This window comes from Ictidomys tridecemlineatus, chromosome 6, assembly GCF_052094955.1.
Source record: "Ictidomys tridecemlineatus isolate mIctTri1 chromosome 6, mIctTri1.hap1, whole genome shotgun sequence".
Classification (NCBI taxonomy): domain Eukaryota; kingdom Metazoa; phylum Chordata; class Mammalia; order Rodentia; family Sciuridae; genus Ictidomys; species Ictidomys tridecemlineatus.
This window is the reverse complement of record NC_135482.1, coordinates 158998763-159018538: the sequence shown is the minus strand read 5'-3', so window position 1 is coordinate 159018538 and position 19776 is coordinate 158998763. Positions and strand designations below refer to the sequence as shown.

At 36.7% G+C, this 19776-nt stretch overlaps 2 protein-coding genes across 4 annotated transcripts in view; one reads left to right on the top strand and one right to left on the bottom strand.

Moving 5' to 3' along the window:
* The window catches only part of Gpalpp1 (GPALPP motifs containing 1), a 28836-nt gene extending 25145 nt beyond the window's left edge, over positions 1-3691 (bottom strand). For both annotated transcript variants that reach the window (XM_005340361.5, XM_021720259.3), the window contains exon 1: positions 3492-3691. In XM_005340361.5, the coding sequence (XP_005340418.1) occupies positions 3492-3579 (88 nt within the window). In that variant the 5' untranslated portion in view covers positions 3580-3691. The remainder of the gene's footprint in view (positions 1-3491) is intronic.
* A 56-nt stretch (positions 3692-3747) lies between these two features.
* Positions 3748-19776, top strand: part of Nufip1 (nuclear FMR1 interacting protein 1) — a 54841-nt gene continuing 38812 nt past the window's right edge. For both annotated transcript variants that reach the window (XM_078015962.1, XM_005340360.5), the window contains exons 1-5: positions 3748-4210; positions 6355-6437; positions 7794-7892; positions 8951-9013; positions 9983-10059. In XM_078015962.1, the coding sequence (XP_077872088.1) occupies positions 3802-4210; positions 6355-6437; positions 7794-7892; positions 8951-9013; positions 9983-10059 (731 nt within the window). In that variant the 5' untranslated portion in view covers positions 3748-3801. The remainder of the gene's footprint in view (positions 4211-6354; positions 6438-7793; positions 7893-8950; positions 9014-9982; positions 10060-19776) is intronic.

Genomic DNA, 19776 nt, shown 5'->3' with positions numbered 1-19776 from the left:
GTGATGGTTGACTGGAGCCTAAAATATAAGAGAGTTAGCTGGGTAAAGCAGGTGAGGATTGAAAAAAAAGTCATTTGATCAGACGGAAATGTTATCTGCTAACGAGTAAAAGCAAAGAAGCCAAGCTCACAGAGAACAGAAAGGTGTTTGGGATGGCTGAGACCAAGAGAGGAGAGAAGGAAGGATCAGTGGGGTTACATGCTACTGTGAGCTCAAGCAAGATCAGGAATGAAAAGAAGCCTTGAATATAGCAATAAAATGATATTTATTTCCACAGAGAAATGGTGAGGGTAGTCTCAGTGGCCTGGCAAGAGCAGAAGCCAGGATGCAGTGGGGTTAGGATAAAATGGAGGATCCAGAGACAGTAAGAGAAGAGCAGCTAGTGGGAGGTATGAAGTAGAATTTTCTTAAAAGATGGGAAAGATTTGAACATGTGGTTAAATGTTAAGGGTGTGAAGCCCTGAGAAAAAAGAAGGAATCCAGAGTAAAATGTAGAATTTGTGTTGGAAGGGCACAGGACACCTCTTCCACTGTTATGAAAGGAAGACAAGAATAGATTCAAGAACGTTTTTAGTTATTGTAACCAACTTCTGGGAAGTTCTATTATGATGGCATCCACTTTGAAGTACAAAGAGAGATATAAAGTTTAAGAAAGAAAAAGAAGGTATTAAAAAGCCACAGTTACAGGCTGGGAATATGGCTCAGTGGTAGAATTCTTGCTCAGCATGTGCAAGGCCTTGGGTTCAATCATCAGAAAAACAAACACACACACACACACACATACACACTTGTGAGTGTGTGCCAGGGATGCTAATGAGGGGAAGAAACCTAAGTGAAACCTGTGAGGATTCCTGGGTAGAATTAAGGAAACAGGGAAGAGACTATAATTTTTAGTATCATTATTCTATGGAAGTTTGAGATTTCTCTTAGCAGCATTTGGCAGCCTAGACATAGGCTTACTGAGATAAACCTTTGTAGTGATCCAGGGCTAGGTTTCTTTTCTGCTGGATGGGTTTAACAGAATACTTGATGAAATAAGGAAATGGAAAGCACCAGCAAAAGTGGATGGGCCCTAGAGCCTAGGTGGATCAGGGACAAAAATAATTGAAGAGAGAATCTAGACACATAGAGACTGGACACCTCAATGAGGTAAAAACAAAGATAAAAGACAAATGGGATAGGAGTAACTGAGTGAGGATGAGGGTTAATAAGGCGTTTCTGCTGAGAATGAGATCTGAATTTAAGTTTCTGGAGGTAGGATAGGGTCCAGAGTGTGACTATAAATGCAGCTTCAATTAATGGAGGTAAAAGTCACTATAGATCAGGAACTAAAGTTAGTGTCAAAATGGCCAAAGCTTCCCTTAGGTTTGCAGAGGAACATCTGAAGCATGTGGATTGGTTTTAAGAAAACGTTTGTACCTCACTGTTTTTAACATGACATGATTTCAGGGGACATTTCTAAGCAGTCTATTTCCAGAATATATATTTGAATGATGTTTACTCATTCCATCACAGATCTATGATCTCCTTCCTCCTCTGAACTGGTCTCCCTCATCAGTGATTTTTTTCTTAGTTAGCCTGAGTGTGAGGAACACAGGGCAGATATCATACTGGGTTCAAGAATCTCCACTTGAAGGAAATTCTGTTGTGTGGTAAATGGATGAAACATGAAGATATTTTGGTAAGTGAAATAAGACAGTTACAAAACAACAATAACAATAGTAACAAATACCACTGTTTGGTTCCACTTATGAGACACTTAATAACAGTCAATTTCATAAAAGCAAAAAAGAAAGTAGAATGATGATTACCATGGATTGGGGGAGGGAGGAATGGGGAATTTTGTTTAATGATACAGTTTCAGTATTGCAAAATAAAAAAGTTCTAGAGATGAATGATAGTGATGGTTACACAACAATGTAAATATACCTAATGCCACTGAGTACTTAAAAATGGTTAATATGATATACCTCAGATTATATATATTTTGCTAGAATATGAAAAAAAAACTTAGATTCACATATATTGGTCACCCTCAGGAAGGTGATGACATTGTAGTACAGCAGAGAAGGAATAGTTAGTTCAATATGGGCCAGGCCAACTGGAGATCCAGAGGAGGAAAAAACTTCATCCCTAGCTTATACTACAAGCAAATATCAATTACAAATGGATTGTTAAAGTAAACATGGGAGCTGAAACAACAATGCTTTTATAAGAACACATAGAATAGCTTTATAACCTTAGAGTAGGCAAAGATTTCTTGAACAGAATATAGAAAATTACAAATCAGAATGCTAAAAATTTCTGTTCATCAAAACATATCGATGAGAGAGTTAAAATAAAACTATAGAATCAGAGAGGCTATTTCTATCCACTCTAATGCATATATCCGAAAAGTGACATATCTAGACTATATAAAGAACTCTATAAATCTCAATGGAAAAATGAGCAAATGACTTGTACACATGTCCAAACGGTCAACCAACAACCCCCACTCCCAAGAAAAGATTGTCAATTAAAACAACCACGAGATTCTAGCTAAAAAACATCAGATTAAAAAGACAGAAAACTAAGTATTACGGAGAACACAAGATAACTAGAATTCTCATATATGATGAGAAGTTTGGTACTTTGAAGCTAGAAGAATCTTCCATAAGACATGTATTACAATGCACAGCACAACTTTTTGTTCAGGCAAAAAATGGAAACCACTCAAAGTCCATCAATATTAAAATGGATAAATAAATTGCAGAATATTCACCCAGTGGAATTTACCTACATTTTTTCTTCAACTTTCAACAAGGAAAATCCCTGAGGATAAATGCTTGGGAGAGTTGGGAAAGATTTCGCTGAAGTAACACTTAAATTGGGCCTTGAAGACAGATAGGAGGTTGTCAGAGAGGTCTAGTAAGTTCAACCTGAGGCCCGAATAAAGCACAGAGTTGAGGAAGCGTGCAGAAACTCGGACTAGTGGGAGTACTGAGCTGTGTGAGTCGATGGAATGACAAAATGAGCAGGCAGGTCTGGGGCTAGTGGGTATCGGATCTTCTGCCAAGGTCTTGAACGATAGAAAGAGCTACTGGGAAGAAGCTAGGGGAGCAGCTTCGTTCTAATGTGGGCTCCACTACTGACGAGCTGAGTGATCTGGGCATCTTGGCCTCACTTGTCGACGTCCCCACTTGTAACACAGGAAGTTCTTTCCTTACACAGTAGCGAGGAGGAATTGAACGACTGAACAGTGTACTCATCAATTAGCACAGCGTCGCGGGCAAGGAGCACCTAGTGGGAATGTATCGTCGTTCGGACCAAAGCTCGGTTTCTGAGCAGGCTTCTCCCCACTCGTAGGACTTGGGAAAGAGAATAAGCTCGAGGCGGCCCGCACCCACTCCTCACTCCTCCGCCTTCATGTGCCCAGACCTTTTCTCAGACAGCAGGGCCGGATCAGAGAGGGAACGATGGGCCTGGCGGGCAGGGGACTTGCCGCCGCTTACCCGGGCTCGGGTCCCGCTCCTCGTCCTCTGCTGTCCCGCGGGCCTTGAAACCAGGCGGCAGCGCCGGCCCTATCAGGTCCCTGGCCATCCGCGACGGCGGACACTGATCACCCGTCAACCCCTATGAGTGCGGTTCAAATCTACCCCAAACGCAGCCCCGGACGCTCCGCGGCGGCTGGAAGTCTTCCGGCGCCGATCAATGACGTAACAGCCTGTGATTGGCTGAGCCGTGAAATTCGCAGTAACGGAAGTGATGTGTAAAGCCTGTTACACAGACGCATGCTGGGCTCCCAGTTTAGAAGAAGATAGCATGGCAGAGCCAGCTAGTAATTTTATGAGCCCTCCGGGGTGGTTTCCAGCCCCCGAACCGACTCCCAGGTTGGGGCCCATGAGCAACGCCGCCCCTCCGCGGGACAACTGGATGTTCTGGGCAATGATGCCACCAATGCCGCCTCCTACGTTGCAGCCCGCGACCAGATCAGAGCATTCATTTGAGGCTCAGCCCCGGATGAAGGTCCAGCCTCTCTCCGGGGCGCCACCCCCCTTTGATGCCCAGATTCTGCCCGGGACGCAGCCCCCCTTCGACTCCCAGTCCCCCCTTGATTCTCAGCCTCAGCTCAGCGGCCAGCCTGCTTGGAAGTTCCAGGCTTCGAAATCTTGGTCCTGGGGACAGTCTCCTGGTGCTTTCCCTCATCAGCAGAACTCCTGCAATCCTCCAGGTAGGCTATGGTTCCTTGCGGTACCACCCTTTATCCTGCTTTCTCTTCCTACCTATCCCATTTCTGTTTTCCCCATTATCACTCTGCCCTGTACTCTTGGAGTCTGGTAATTGATGTCTCAAAATATGTTCTAATGGAATGATTCCCCTGCCTGCTCATTCATTAGCTATTGTTTCTTGAATTCCACCTATATATGAGGAGCTGAGAATATAACAGTGAAGAAATCAAAAATCCTGTCTTTGTGGAGCTTAATATCTCCCTAGTGTAGTAAGATAGACAATAAACAGAATTGTGAATTAGAAGGTAATGAGTGTTGTTGAGAGAGATAAAGAAGAATAATGGTGTACTTTTAAATTTCATTGGTATTCATTGGAGCAGATTTCTGGGAGGTGAGAGATCAGAATTATGCATATTTCTGAGGAGGAATGGAGCCAGAAGGAAAGGTAATGGTGAAGGCTTTCAGGCAGAAGCTGTTCATCTGATTGAAAACTACCGTGGCTAGAGAAGACTGAGCCTGGGGTACAATTGTAGAAGATTGGGAAGGAGGGCAAACTTCATAGGTCCTTGTGGATGAGGGTAGAACTTGAGGGCAGACTTGGTAGGTCTTTGTAGATGATGAGACTTTGGCTTTTATTGTTATGAGATGGATAGTGCAGGAGAGTGTCCTGATCTGATTTGTATTTTAAGAGGAACCCTATTGATGGGAATTGACTGAAAGGGAGATGTTTAGAAAGTTACTGCAGTTGTTCCAGTGATAATGGGGACTTGGATCAGGTAGAGATCTGGGGGTGAGAAATAATCAGATGAGAACTAATCAGACTCCAGATATATTTTAAAGGAAGAATCAAAATGATTTGCTGAATGTGGTGTATGAGAGAAATTTTGCCAAATGACTGGAAGGATGGAGTTGTTATTAACTGAAATAGGGCAGAGTGGATGAATCAGATTTAGAAAACTAGGAACTGAGCTTGTAAAACAAAGATTGTTCACTTAAAATCATTATCCAATTCATTATAAAACCCAGTATACATTAAGTTGAATTCAAACAATTAGTGTTTACTGTGTACTGGATGTAGGAATATGAATTTGCTAGGTCAGATTTGATATGTATAAATCACAGCACAATATGGTGGATGATAGAGGCATATAAAAGGTAGTTTTTAAAGTGCAGAGAAAATTGGGAAAAGTTTTTAGAAGACTCAGGAGATCTGTAGAATTTGGGAAGAGCTACTTCTTAGGTGGAGTTAAAGAGGTATCGGTATAACAAGTTTTAGAGATTGTAGTGTTCTGGTGTGACTGAGGCAGAGTATGTGGAAATTATGGGGAAAGGGTGGGATGAGAAAATAAACTGGAATCTCACTTTAGGAAGCCATTTGCAGATTTTTTGGGATCTTGGGTAGTGTTGAGAATAGAACCGAAGGCCTTATGCATGGTAGGCAAGTGCTGTACCACTGAGCTATATCTCCCCTTATTTGCATATTTTTGACCCTGATTGATGTGATTGGAGAAATATTTTTGTGATATCAAAATGCAAGGTCTGTTGGAAGAGAGGGGTTAGGCACTGGAAGACAATCCAGAAAGCTGGCACAGTAACTTAGGCAGAAGATCAGGGTTTCTAAATCATGTCATAAGATTGGAAGGGAGTAGAAAGGGTGGGATTTGAAAGGAGACATATTTCACAACTTTTTGTTTTCCTGGTGTGAAATTGATGCTGAAGGATTAGGACTAGGGATTTCACTAGTTACATTTCTTTTTTTCTTTTTTTTAAGCATTTTTAAACCTTTATTTATTTATTTTTTATGTGGTGCTGAGGATCGACCCAGTGCCTCACACAACCCTACCCCTCACTGGTTACATTTCTAATATTTAAAATAACTCAGAGAATTTCATCAGGTTTAGAGTGTTTGTTCCTGTACTAGGTACCTAACACATGTATGGACATGTAATCTCACCAGTATTTCTTCATTTGAAAAAATCATTAACTAATCATAGTCTTTGCTAATTTGTTAGAACTGCTATTCTTCTTATAATGGGTAGTTTACCAGTGTTTTTACTCAAGTATCTGTGATGTAAATTAAATAGTAAATTAAATTGTAAATAATTGAGCAGTTGCAAACATTAATGGATCTGTTTTTGTTTTTCAGTTAATCATTCTTATTTTCCACCAAAATATGATGCAAAATTCACTAATGTTAACTTCTCTCCTGGCAAAAAACAGAAAAAAAAGGTATTTCTAAGATTTCTTGACTATGATGCTTTGATTCTTCTGTTACTATTTTATCTTTTCTTTCTATCATATCTATTTCAATGTTTTGCATTCATTACTGACATAGTAGAGCTTTGCTGCAATAGGATTTTTAAGGATCTTAGCTGTAAGTAAAGACTTAAAGCAAAATTATTTTGAAAAATGAGTGAAGAAATTATAGATAAAGAAAACATTGAATCTTTTTCAATACCATATTAGGAGTAAAAATAATTGAGAACTATAATTACAAATACTGTAAATGTTATTAGAATTTGATAATTTAAAAACTTACTAGCAGATTGAGAAATGAGGGATGGAATTTTGGGAGACTAGAAGCCCAAATTTTTTCTTATAAGCACGTATTTAAAAACACACTATAACGACACAAACCTTTTGTTTTTTCATAATCTTTTTTTAACAGAGAAATGCCTTTTAGGAATGGGTGTCTATAGTAAAAAAGTAGTAGCTTCTGTTTCTTTTTCTTGCATTAAAATTGGGTTAATTTAATATTTATAACTTAAAACCGTTTATATTTAATTATCCTGTATGCATAAAGTAATATCTGAAACTCAGACAGGATTTTTGTGCTATAAATGTTATTTATTGTTTATTCATTTTAATATTTCAGTTTTTTCAAAAGTGGGCATCTATCATTTTATGAAAATGTCTTATTTTTAAAAATGAGCAACAGTTTAACCACACTATAATTATATGCTTATACTTCAGAAGCATAATGCTGTATTAAGATAACTTCCTTTATTCTATAGTTTACAGATCAGATCTTTTAAATTTAAAATCTATAAACAATGCTATTAGTTTAGAATAAGTTGGATCCGTCTACAACATGAAATTAGTGTCCTTCACTTGACATGAAAATTTTGTGGCTTATATTTACAAAATATTGTGAAGTGCATATATTTATGAACATAATCTTAGCATTAAAGAATTAGAGTTCTATTTCTATATATCCTATCATGATAATAAGCTTTTTGTTATGTTTAAGCATGAAAATAGCAAATTAGTGCTAATCCTTACCGAAATGATTCTTTGTCCCCCTTCTGTGATTTTTAAAAAAATTCATGAAATAGGGCTTTACCTAAAAGATGAAATGTAAGTTTGCCTTAAATATTTATTTTTAGATCCTTTGACATCTTCTGTACTGAGTCTTAATTAGATTGCCAATTCAAAATTGACTCATAGTTTACAACATTAGATTAAATCTAGTTGGATTTACATTTAGTTATATCACATGTGTTACTAGGCAGATAGTTACATTTGTATTATTGACTTGATATTTCCCCCAAAAAGCCTAATCCCTCCTTCTTTATTTGTTTACAGAGAAGAAAGGAACAAGTTTTTCACTTATTTTGTGATACCTGTGATCGTGGTTTTAAAGATCAAGAAAAGCATGACAAACACATGTCTGAACATACAAAAGTGAGTTTCCTTGGTTGTTCTGAAATTTATGTAGCAAAATGGCCTTTTATATATATTTTTGACAGAAAATTCGGAGTGTGTGTTTCTTAAAAGTTCGTAGTTGTTGTAGAAATGTTCTTTGATGACTTGATGAATAGAGACAGTGGCATTGGAGTTTGTGGTTTGAGAGAGGGATGCCCTCTGCTTCAGGGATAGTAAGATACCAGCATAGAAGGGAGAGGTGACAGCTCTTTGAACATGAGCACCTCCACTGCTTGTTAAAAGTTAGGTCCTTCCCTCTCATTGTCCTGTGCATCTTTGTAAATTCTTTTTCCTTAAAGAGGTTAAGGCTCAAGGTCAAGGTTAAGGATCCCTTGACTATTTAACCACAGTATAATTTGCCTTAGCTCACCACCTTGTAAAGATGCTGTGGATCTTAAGTATTTTTTGAAAAATTTTATCTAGAATGTTTTTAAAAGTTAAAAAAAAAGAAAGTTCTTAGTTTGAAAAAGTTTTCTCTTCATTTATAGAAATATTCTTCAACTTTTAGCACATTTTATAGCATTGCTGATGTCAAGTTTTTTACCTAAATGAAGTAAATGAAATATACTGTGCTATATACTTTGAAAATGTTATTTCTTTCTCTTTTCTTTCTCTCTTCCTCTCTCTCCTTTCTTCTTTTCTTCCTTCCTTCCTTCCTTCCTTTCGATTTTACCCAGGGGTGCTCTACTTTAAGCTACTAGGGATTTAGCCCAGGAGTTGCTGTACTACTGAGCTATTTTTAATTTTGAGACGAGGTCTTGCTAAGTTGCCCAGACTGGCCTCCAACTTGTGATCCTCCTGCCTCAGCTTCCTGATTTTCTGGGATTACAGGCATGTGCCACTGTGCCTTACCATCTTTTCTTTTTAAATACAGATCACTTTTGGAGTGATCTCTGTTTTGCTGTTGACATAAGAATAAAGTAATATGGCTGTATAGATGGATAATTATATAACAAGACCAGAATACATCTCTGTATATGTAAAAGCGTAAACTTAGTGTGAAAACATTAAATAGTCTTTTTAAACAACTGTTACAGTGTCCTGAAGTAGATTGCTCTTTTACTGCACATGAGAAGATTGTCCAGTTTCACTGGAAACATGTAAGTCTGTGTTTTTTTAAACTTTTTCTTTTTTTGGCTGCATGCTCCTCTTGTTTTATTAATCTGTTCTTTCATGGCTTTTTATTCACTTGGTCTAATAAGAAGTAATATTTATGGAGTACTTTGTAAGGGAGTTTTATATCTCTTACTCAATTTTATCCTCACAAACAACTGTGTGAATAGGTAAATATAGGCCTAATTCTAACAGATTAAAAATATAATTTTCCTAAGAATCTTGCACTTGAGGTTTTTTGACTCTAAATTCTGTACTGGTTTTATAATTTGCTACTTAATTTTTTAAAAAAAATTTTGGTTGTTGATGGACCTTTATTTTATTCATTTATTTTTATGTGAGGCTGAGAATCAGACTCAGTGCCTCATACTAGGCAAATGCTCTACCACTGAGCCACAATCCCAGCTTCTAAAATTTTTATGTCAACTCATTTCTTCAGATGCCATCCTCAATATTGGTTGGTAAATTATTTACTTGGATATTTAAAATCAATTGAGAAAATAGGTTATATTAGCTCCCCATCCTGTAAAGATGCTATGGATCTTAAGTATTGTTTGAAAAATTTTATCTAAAATGTTTTAAAAAGTTAAAAAAAAAAAAAAAAAAGAAAGTTGGCTTTCCTTGGTTGTTCAGAAATTTATGTAGCAAAATGGCCTTTTATTTATATTTTTGATAGAAATTTGGAGTGTGTGTTTATATATGAAAAAAAGAAAAATTGGCTTTATAACTACAGTTATGTTACTCCTTTTGTTCCCCATCAATAACATTAATTTAAATATATGAGAAATTATTCCTTTTTCCTTAAAGGAAAAGTCATAATAAGGATGGATAAAACCTGCTTAACTTAGTTTTAAAATAATTTCTGCTTATAAATTTAATGTTTGATACAAAGTTTTCCAGTCAGTCAAAAGCACACAATATGCTTCCTGGTGTTCAGCAGGCTTTTTGCCCCCTAGATGCATGCTCCTGGTATGAAGAAGATCAAGTTAGACACGCCAGAGGAGATTGCAAGATGGAGGGAAGAAAGAAGAAAGTGAGTATAAAGAGTTCAGAACTAGAGAAATAAACTTCTTATACTGTGGCAAGGCTGGGTACTTCAAAATAATGGCCAGTCTGATCTTAATAACTTGTAAAAGGAAATTTGTTTTTTTTTTAACATTGCAAATATTCAGCTGAAAATGACTAGTCCTTCAGAGTTGGTACATAGTAACTTTGGGGCTGGGGTTGTGGCTGGGGTTGTGGCTCAGTAGTACAGTGCTTGCCTTGCATGTGTGAGGCACTGGGTTCAATCCTCAGCACCACATAAAAAAATAAAATAAAGGTATTGTGTCTGTCTACAACTAAAAAGAAAATATTTTAAAAAATTATTTTAAAAAATATTGTTACTTGATTTTAAGATAGGCATGTATTTTTTATAAGTGTAGTTAAATTCATTGAATTCCTTTGTAATGTTAGCTCTAGGGAGCAGGACTATAAGCTAGTATTATATGAGATTATTACTGAATGTAGTTTTCTTGGGGAGACTTAATAAGAATTCTATTTAGATAACAAATATTTCATAATTAGACTATATTCTTTGAGAGGGAGCTACTATAAGCCACTATTAGATATTCAGTGACTGAGGCATTAATGGATGTGTGCTTTTATTTTTAAAGTGTGTAATATTTTGCTATGTTTATTCTTTTGATTACTCAATAGAGAATTGTTGAATGGTTGCTATGTGCTAGGCAAAGGGGATATAGCAATGAATAAGACACATTTGCTATCTATAAAAAGACCAGGAATTCATTTCTATAATTAAAGTTTAAGAAATTTGAGCTTTTCATTATAGCTTGTGGTTTTAGATTTATAAGGTAAGAAAATTTAGTTGATGTCTAGCTAGAATATATTTATGAAAAATCCCACTAGGGCTCTGTTTTACTATCTTTTCAGATACTTCATCCTGAAGCAGAAGACTAAGGCTCAACTATTTTAATGATCAGTGTACTTTTAAAGTCAAATGCCATTTTCCTGGAATTAAAAAATGAGAGCCTAAGATGAAAAAGAGAGAAGTTATTTTTAAAGTTCAAGAAAGATACTTAATACTCTTTGGACTAGCAGGTTGCATTTGTCCTTTGTTCAACTTAGAAATTTTCAGTTTAAATCCATTTTTGCAGGTAGTGATGTGCCAGATATTATCAGCTGGTTTCTAGTTTGATTTTCCAATTTTAGCAAGAAATCTCAGCAACCTTTGAATATTTCTTAATGGAAAATATGAGATCCTTGAGTAACTTCTTGACAATTTTAGCTTGAAATTTGAGGTAAATATTCTGTATTTGAAAGAACAAAGATTTTGCAGTTTTTGACCAAGGTCAATTGTAAGCATTAGATTCTGTGAAAAAATTAGTTATTGCCTTTTAAGACTTTAGAGGTAATTCTGAGGGAAACCAGCTGACAATGATGGTGTTGAAGATTGTATCCTCTAGTTGGATGGAAGTGGCCTATTAAGACACTAAGATTTTTTGTTTTTCCCTTTGATACTTATCTCTGACTTTGATCAATTGGAGGACAATACATTTAAGTGGTGCTTTCCCTTTTATAAATGTTTAATTCTTTTGAGGAAAATGAAATGGTTACTAGTCAGCAATGATTATAAAGTAAATGAAGTTATTAAATTCTTATTGAGTCATGTTTTAAGTTTACTTAAGGCAATAAGGAAGGTCAGAAATGATCTTTAGATTTGCCAACTTTGATTCTTTTAGTTCTAGTGGTTGTATAAATTAAATTTTTACATAAATGGGAAACATGGAACCACTATTAAATTAATGGTAAACAACTTCAGTGATTCTTCTACTATGCAGCTATTGCCCTCTCCCACAGTCCTCCACTTTTCTTCCCTTTCAGCATGGAAGAGGAAGAGGACCTCATGTAGTCTGGAAGTTTTGGGTTTTTCATGACTAAAAAAGGTTGATCTGAACTCAGGACTATGAAAAGATAAGGAGTAGGCAGGGAGTAGTGGCCAGTGATTGGCATGTTCAAGGAGCTGAAAGTATAGATAAGAAATTATAGAGCTTTAAAAAGGTGTCTGATGCAGGGATGGAGAGAACTGGTGTATGCAGAACATTTGGGAAGTGAAAATAGACAGTACTTGGTGATTAAATGGTTATGAGGTTGAGAAGGAGAGAGGTTTTGAGGGGTCTTCCAAGTTTCTGGTCTGAGCACTTCAATGAAAGATGGTAGCTGAGGTAGAGAACCCTGGAAGGAGTCAGGGTTGATTTTGTATACTTTGATTTCATTGTTATTTTAGCTGCTTGAAGATGTTGAGTAAGCATTGATACTTGGCAGGCCTGGGTCAGATATTTTTTTTGAATTATGGAGCTGTGAATGTGGAATAGATCCCGAGGCGGGAGAGGGAGGCAGAGAGAAATGAAAAGAGAATCTTGACCCTTTCCAACATTTAAAGGTCTAATAGAGACCAAATACATCTGTTGAGTGGGAGCCAGACAGGCATAAGAAATAGGACTTCCTATCATGGAACAATGGAGGAGAGAATTTCAGTAGGAAGATTGGATTAGCAACTGAGATTGCTAATGAAAGTTCACATAAAACAAGAACAAAAAGTGACAGTAGATTTTGTGACATATGTTGGACCTATGTTGATGGGGATCTCCAGATGATTATTCCATGGCCCTTCTGTGAGTTTTCTGCCATCTGTTCGGAGTTCTCTCTTCAATTCTAACATCCACCCCCAGTAATTCTTAACAAGAGAAGTTGTCTTTGCCACCTGCTCTTGGCATGATAGATTCTGCAAAGGTACTCATTCACTACCTTTTAACCTTCAGATTTCCAGTGTTCTTCACCTCCATACGGTTTCAGCCACTTGGTTTCAGCCACTTACCTTCATGGCCACTGAATTTTCAAGTTAGACGTTAGACATACTCCTTTTTTTTTTTCTATTTCTTTTAAAAACATTTTTTTTTTGTAGTTGTAGATGAACAGCATGTCTTTGTTTTATTCATTTATTTTTATGTGGTGCTGAGGAGCGAACCCAGTGCCTCACATGTGTAAGGCAAGCGCTCTGCCACTGAGCCCCGGCCCCAGCCCCCAGACATATTCCTTTTTGATCGTCCCTTCCCACACGTTCACCCACCTATTACTGTTACCCTCTGTGTGGGTTTGGATTAGTTGAATCTTCCCATCCCTTGTTTTTTACCTTCTTTCTTACACTCCCTTTCTCTCTTCACTGCCTTACCCAACATAGCGCACTTCAGCCACTCTTGTCAGTACCTCAGTGCCCTTAAATAACATCATCCATTGTTCTTTATCTCACCTGGCAGTCTTGACCTTGGTTCAATGTAAAGACATTCTGTGTCTTGTTCCAGAGAACCACACAATTGAAATATACTCTGCAAGTGAATGCCCAGCAGTGTTATCTGACTTAAGGAACTTGACGATAAGAAGTTTTATTTTATTTTTTTTGTATTAGTTCTTTTGTGGTTGAAAATTAAATGTTCAGTATATGTATGTTTCTTAGTTATACAGGAGACTGTGTAATATAAACTTAAAATTTCTGTTAAACTGATTTTATCTTAGCAAGGTGAAAATAACAAATCAAAGCTCCTTAAAACTGGCACTCAGGATTCTAATGTGAGCTAGTTTATCTTTTTTGATTACTATCACATTATTACTTAGAGAAATTTAGGTCTCAGCCAGACTTGCTATTTATCATATTTCATACAGGTTTTTAGACTTTTTAACCTCTCATTTTCTTTTTCTTCTTTTTCCCATGCTGGGGATCAAACCCTGGGCCTTGGTCATGCTAGGAAACTATTCTTCCAGCTGAGCTACATCCCTAGCCCTTGACCTCTTAATTTTGCTAATGCTTCTAGAAAATCTTTTTTTTAAAATTTATTTATTTGTTCTAATTTGCTATACATGACAGCAGAATGCATTTCAGTTCATAGTACACTAATGGAGCACACATTTTCATTTCTCTGTTTGTACAAAGTCATACCATTTGTGTCTTCTTACATGTACCTAGGGTAATGATGTCCATCTCTTTTCTACCATCTTTCCTACCCATGGGCCCCCTCCCTTCTCCTCCCTTCCCTTTGCTCTATTCAGAGTTCCTCCATTCCTCCTCTGCTCTCCCCCACCCCCATTATGGATCAGCATCCAGTTATCAGAGAAAACATTTGGTTTTTCCAGATTGGCTTGCTGAGTAATATTCCTTTGGGGATATATATATATATCATAGTTTCTTTATCCATTCATCTGTTGAAGGACATCGAGGTTGGTTCCACAATTTAGCTATTGTGAATTGTGCTGCTATAAACATTGATGTGCCTGTGTCACTGTAGTATGCTATTTTTAAGTCCTTTGGGTATAAACTGAGGAGTGGGATAGCTGGGTCAAATGGTGGTTCCATTCTAAGTTTTCTAAGGAATCTCCATACTGCTTTCCAGATTGGTTGTACCAATTTGCGGTCCCACTAGCAATCTATAAGTGTGCCTTTTCCCCCTACATCCTTGCCAACACTTATTGTTACTTGTATTTTTAATAACTACCATTCTGACTAGAGTGAGATGAAATCTTAGAGTAGTTTTGATTTACATTTCTCTAATTACTAGAGATGTTGAACTTTTTTTTCATATATTTGTTGATCGATTATATATCTTCTGAGAAGTGTCTGTTCAGCTCCTTGGCCCATTTATTGATTGGGTTTTTAATTTTATTTTTTTTCCTAGTCACTGCTCTTAGCCCAGTAGAAGTCCTGCCATGTTGGGATATTTTTCCCCTCATCTCTTTAGAGGAATGTCTTGCTTTTCTTTCAATATGGAATCCCCTTCTATGCCTATTTAGCATAGATGTCCCTTATTGCCCTGTTGGCAAACTTTTTGCATTTGTTTTTTATTCTTGAATAAATGGTAAGCATTAGGTAAGAATATCTTTCACATGGCTTTTAAATATCCCAGGGTATCAGAGATATAAGGAATGCTTGTAAATATTAATAATGTAAGTGGAGTTTTAAATTATTTTTATTTTGGTTGTAATTCTATTGTGTTGCATACAAGTAAGTGATTAGAGAAAGCTTGCTGAAATTTTGAACAATACTCATTGTTTTTAGAGAAGTTGGGCAGAAATGTGTTGATCTGATTAATAGTTATGGTTGCAAGTCAGTAATGTCACCAGCAGCACTTAAAATGCTGGATTTTTGAGACTCAAATTCTCACCACATAGGACAGACCACTGAGACAAACCAAGTTATCTCTGAAGGTACTGCTTTCTAAAGTAGCTTGTCCCAGCCTGAATGTAAACTGTGCCCGCCCCCTTGTGGTTTTATGAAACAAGTGCTTAAAGAAAAATACTTCCACTGGCTGGAGAAACTTGAGATTATTATTATTTGAAGGTGAAAACTAGCTTAGGTAGTATGTATTTATATCACAGTCCCTGGTTAAAGACTAGTTTGATTTTCTAATGTTAGCAGGAAATCTCAGCAACCTTTGAATATGGATTAGTGGAAATTATGAAATCTATGAGTAACTTCTTGACAGTAGCTTAGCTTGAAATTTGAGGTAAATATTCAGTATTTGAAAGAGCAAAGGTTTTGCTGTTTATGACTAAGGGCACCCAAAACAAACAGGAGTGGACTCTTGCCTTTAAGACTCATAACTCCAAGTGGAGATGTAGGAAAAATAAAGAAGAGGTGCCCATAAGACCATGGCAATCGAAGCATTAATTTTAGCCATGTAGGGACAATAATGTCTGGTCTTTCAGAGGCACATCAGTTTGTTTTGCTGGGTTTCCTGTAAGAGGTGAAATGCTGCCCTAATTTGTTTTAAGGTATAATATAGCATAGTGTATAATTCACCCTTTTTAATGGGTAGTTATGACAAATGTATAAAGTTACATAAACACCACCACAAATAAATATAATGGAGTTTCATCACCTCCAAATTCCATCATGTCCTTTGTGGTTGGCCTCTCCTGGCAACCACTTATCTGTTCTTTTTTTTCCTCAATACTGTTGATTGAATCTGGGGGCACGTAACCAGTGAGCCACACCCGTAGCCTCTTTTATTTTTTTACTTTGAGACAGGGTCTCACTAAATTGTTGAGGCTGGTCTTGAACTTATAATCCTCCTGCTTTAGCCTCCCGAGTCACTGGAATCATAAGTGTGCCCCACTGCTCCCGTCAAAACTGTGTTCTATTCATATATTCATGCCTTTGCAGAGTGCCATGTATGTATAATCATGCAGTATGTGGCTTCTTGAGTCTGATTCAAGGTTTATCCATGTTCTTGTATGTAGCACTATTCACTTTTTATTGCAGAATATTTTTTTCTCTTTCATTGTGTGGTTGTATCAGTTTATTTATCCTTTTCCTAATTGAGGGTTGATTCCAGTATTTGACCTTTAAAAAGCCTTTATAAAATTCATATATAATTTTTGTATTGAGTATATGTATATTTGACTTGGATAAATACCTGAGAGTGGGATTGGCTCGTCATAATGTTAAATACATGTTTACCTTTAAAAGAAACTGCCAAATCTTTTAGTGGGAGTCATTTTAGACCAAGAAATGCCTTTTGAGCATGAAAAGTATTCAGATTAAAGTGGGTGGCTAGGGTGCAGTGGTGCTTGAATCAGTTAGGATCATGCTCCAGGAAATGGAACTTTACAACAGTGGCTTAGGACAAAGAGGTCTAAACACACACACACACACACACACACACACACACACACACACACACCCCTGAAAAGGCTGGGCTGCTGTTGTTGCTCGACAGCAGCATTGGGCATTAGCTCTCTCTTTTTTCTTCAATAAGGTTTTTTTTCATCTTGCCCACCAGAAAGTTTCCACGTATCCAAATAATAAGCCCATATTCTAGGCATAAAGAAGAAAGAGGCAAAAAGACACAGCCTAGTTTCCCCCTTTTCATTGGGAAAGCAGTAGATGTGTTTTTAGCTCTAACCAGGAGATATCCATATAGATTTCATTGGCTAGAAGTAGGATGCTTTGCCACCTTCAGTGGCAGTGGAGTTGATGGAATGTCCCCAAACAAAATGGTTAAGGAAGAGAGGAGAACATACAGTTTGTAATATTTGCTTTGGAATTGGTGGCGCAGTTTGAAGCTTTTTGAATTTCAAAACTGTTAGTGAAATTTGGAAGTAAATTCTGAATAAAGGGATGTTTACCATGCTTATTGGTGATTCTTTTTATGAAGGACAGGTGGAGGTTGAGGAGTTATTTAGCTCTAGTTTCTAGAATGTGGGCTAAGGGTACACTGTGACCAAATCAGAAGTGCCTTGTAAAAGGAATGGGCAGTGTATTGAGTGAAAAGTAGAGTTATAGATTTGTGGATTTTAGAGATGTTTAAGCAGAATGAGGAAATTGGGTGAGGGTGACAATTTTGGATGAGGTGTATTTGTTCCTATGATGTAGCTGTGTCCATAAGTGCTCTGGCCCAGTATGGTAGCAAACATCTGTAATCCCAGAGGCTCAGGAGGCTGAAGCTGGAGGATTGTGAATTCAAAGGCAGCCTCAGCAACTTAGTGAGGCCCTAAGCAACTCAGTGAAACCCTGCCTCTAAATAAAATACAAAAAAAAAAAAAAAGATTGAGTGGTTAATGTCCTTGGGTTCAATCCCCAGTACCAAAACAAAACAACAACAAAAAATTGCTCTGATATTATCTTTTTACACTTGGCAAATTCATCTAATGTTCTTCCATATCTTATTTCCCAAATTCTTGCTCATAGTATGTTCTGAAACATTCACATTATGCCTCATTAATAGAAAATATGGAAAATATTTCTTTCTTTTGGTATGCCTGATAGATTTCTCAAAAATACACTAATACTCTCCCCACCAACAGTTTTATATGTTTGGTTTTTGTTTCTGGTACCAGGAATTCAACCCTGGGGTATCTTACCACTGAGCTACATTCCCAATAAAAATTTTCAGTTTTTATTTTGAGACGAGATCTCACTAAGTTTCTTGCTAAGTTTCAGGCTGTCCTCAAACTGGAGATCCTCCTGCCTCAGCCTTCCTCAGTTGCTGGGATTACTGGACTGAATGCACCACCACACCCACCTAATTAAAAAAAATCTATTATGAAAACATACTTTATAGGTTTATGTTATTTTCAACTTCTAAAAAAAATGTTACTTGAACTCCTAAAAAGAGTGAATTCTACATTGGTATGTCAGAATAATTCTGTTTCTTAGAATTTTATCTTTCTTGTGAAAGCTACATTTTTTCTGAGGAACACACTGTACTCTTTGACATGCAGGAAAGATAAAGTCTTCGTGTAGTTGCTATATTAGAAAAACTTGCAGAATATTTCCCAGAGTAGAACTTTTAAAGTTGGAAGAAACTCTATAATTTGCTTTGTTTATTGCTCCTTTGTCTTTAAAGAGCACACATCTTTGTCTTTATCCATCATTATTTTTTTCATATTAGCCAAACTCAGTGGCCCACTGTATTTAAAAACCACAAATCTTCCCTCTAATAGCTTACAAAACAATATATGCCTTATGGGGAATAGATAATTCTTTCTTAATTCCTGATCTGTGAAGTACAGATGTATGATTTGGCATTAGGTGATACTGAGTGGTAGAGATTTATTTCTAAAGTTTGTTTCTAAAATCTTTCTTTTTTGGAAGCAGTGTCATATATTTCCCAGCAGATAGGGAGTCCACTAGGTGGAGTGGTTGTAATTTTATTTTAGTATTCACTGTGGCCCAGAATATCCTTTTGTGTCCCTAGTTTATGCAAAATCCCAACAGAGGTGGTTTGCTCTTTAATAAAGTTACATCTTTTTGAAGTTCAGAAAGTCTTTGAAATAGAAACACAATCATATCTTACGTTGAAGCGGTGTGTTTCAGTGAGAGTAAAGAGGGATTGTGTTTTACAGAGAATAAGCCTAGAAGAAAAGTCAATGAGTGGGTAGTAATTTGAGAATAAGGAAAAAGTTGGAGAGCATAATGTGACTTGAATGATAAGAGCTGAAATAATGATTGGTACAGTTTTGCCCATTTATAAGTTCTATAGTACGTAAGGATTGTCATCAGAGACTTAAGGTATAGGCAAGGGGGATGTCAAAGAGGATGTAAGAAGTGAAAGAGGGAAAAGGAAGAGGAGCATTTGATGTCAAGACCAGTTCTTGGGATATTGAGGAAAGATAGAGGAAGTCAAGGGAGAAATAGTTATTTTAGCAGATAAAAATATAGGGAAACTGAAAATATCCCTTGTTGCATCTTTATAACTTCGTAACATTCTCTACATTCTCTAACAGGAGATATTGGAGCAAGTTTTACAATTCTGTAATCTAAAGCATAATTTATGATTTTTTTTAGTAGTGTCTTTGTTATTTTGTATCTTCAAGAATCTGAACTGTATCTTATCCTTTACTTTTCCTTATTCTTATATCTGTTTTATTTTGGTGGAGTAGGGCTTCCTGGTTGTTGTTGGTGTATGTGGCTGGGTCTTGAGTTTCTGGTTTCCTTCCTTTGTTATAATTTTGTTTTCTAGTATCTTTATATTCTCTAATTTTTAGTCTCTGGGTTCTGTATAAATAAGAATAGTACAAATTTTGGAAGAGGATTTGATTCTTTTCAGCACTGAAAAATAGAATCTTATAACTTTGGAAGGGATATTTAAAAGATTCTTTACCTTTAGGAATATGATACTTTAATCTGCCAGAGCAAGAAAGTTAGCTGTTTTGAAAGCCTTCTACTGGCAAGTTTCCATTGAATCTTAAATGTCTC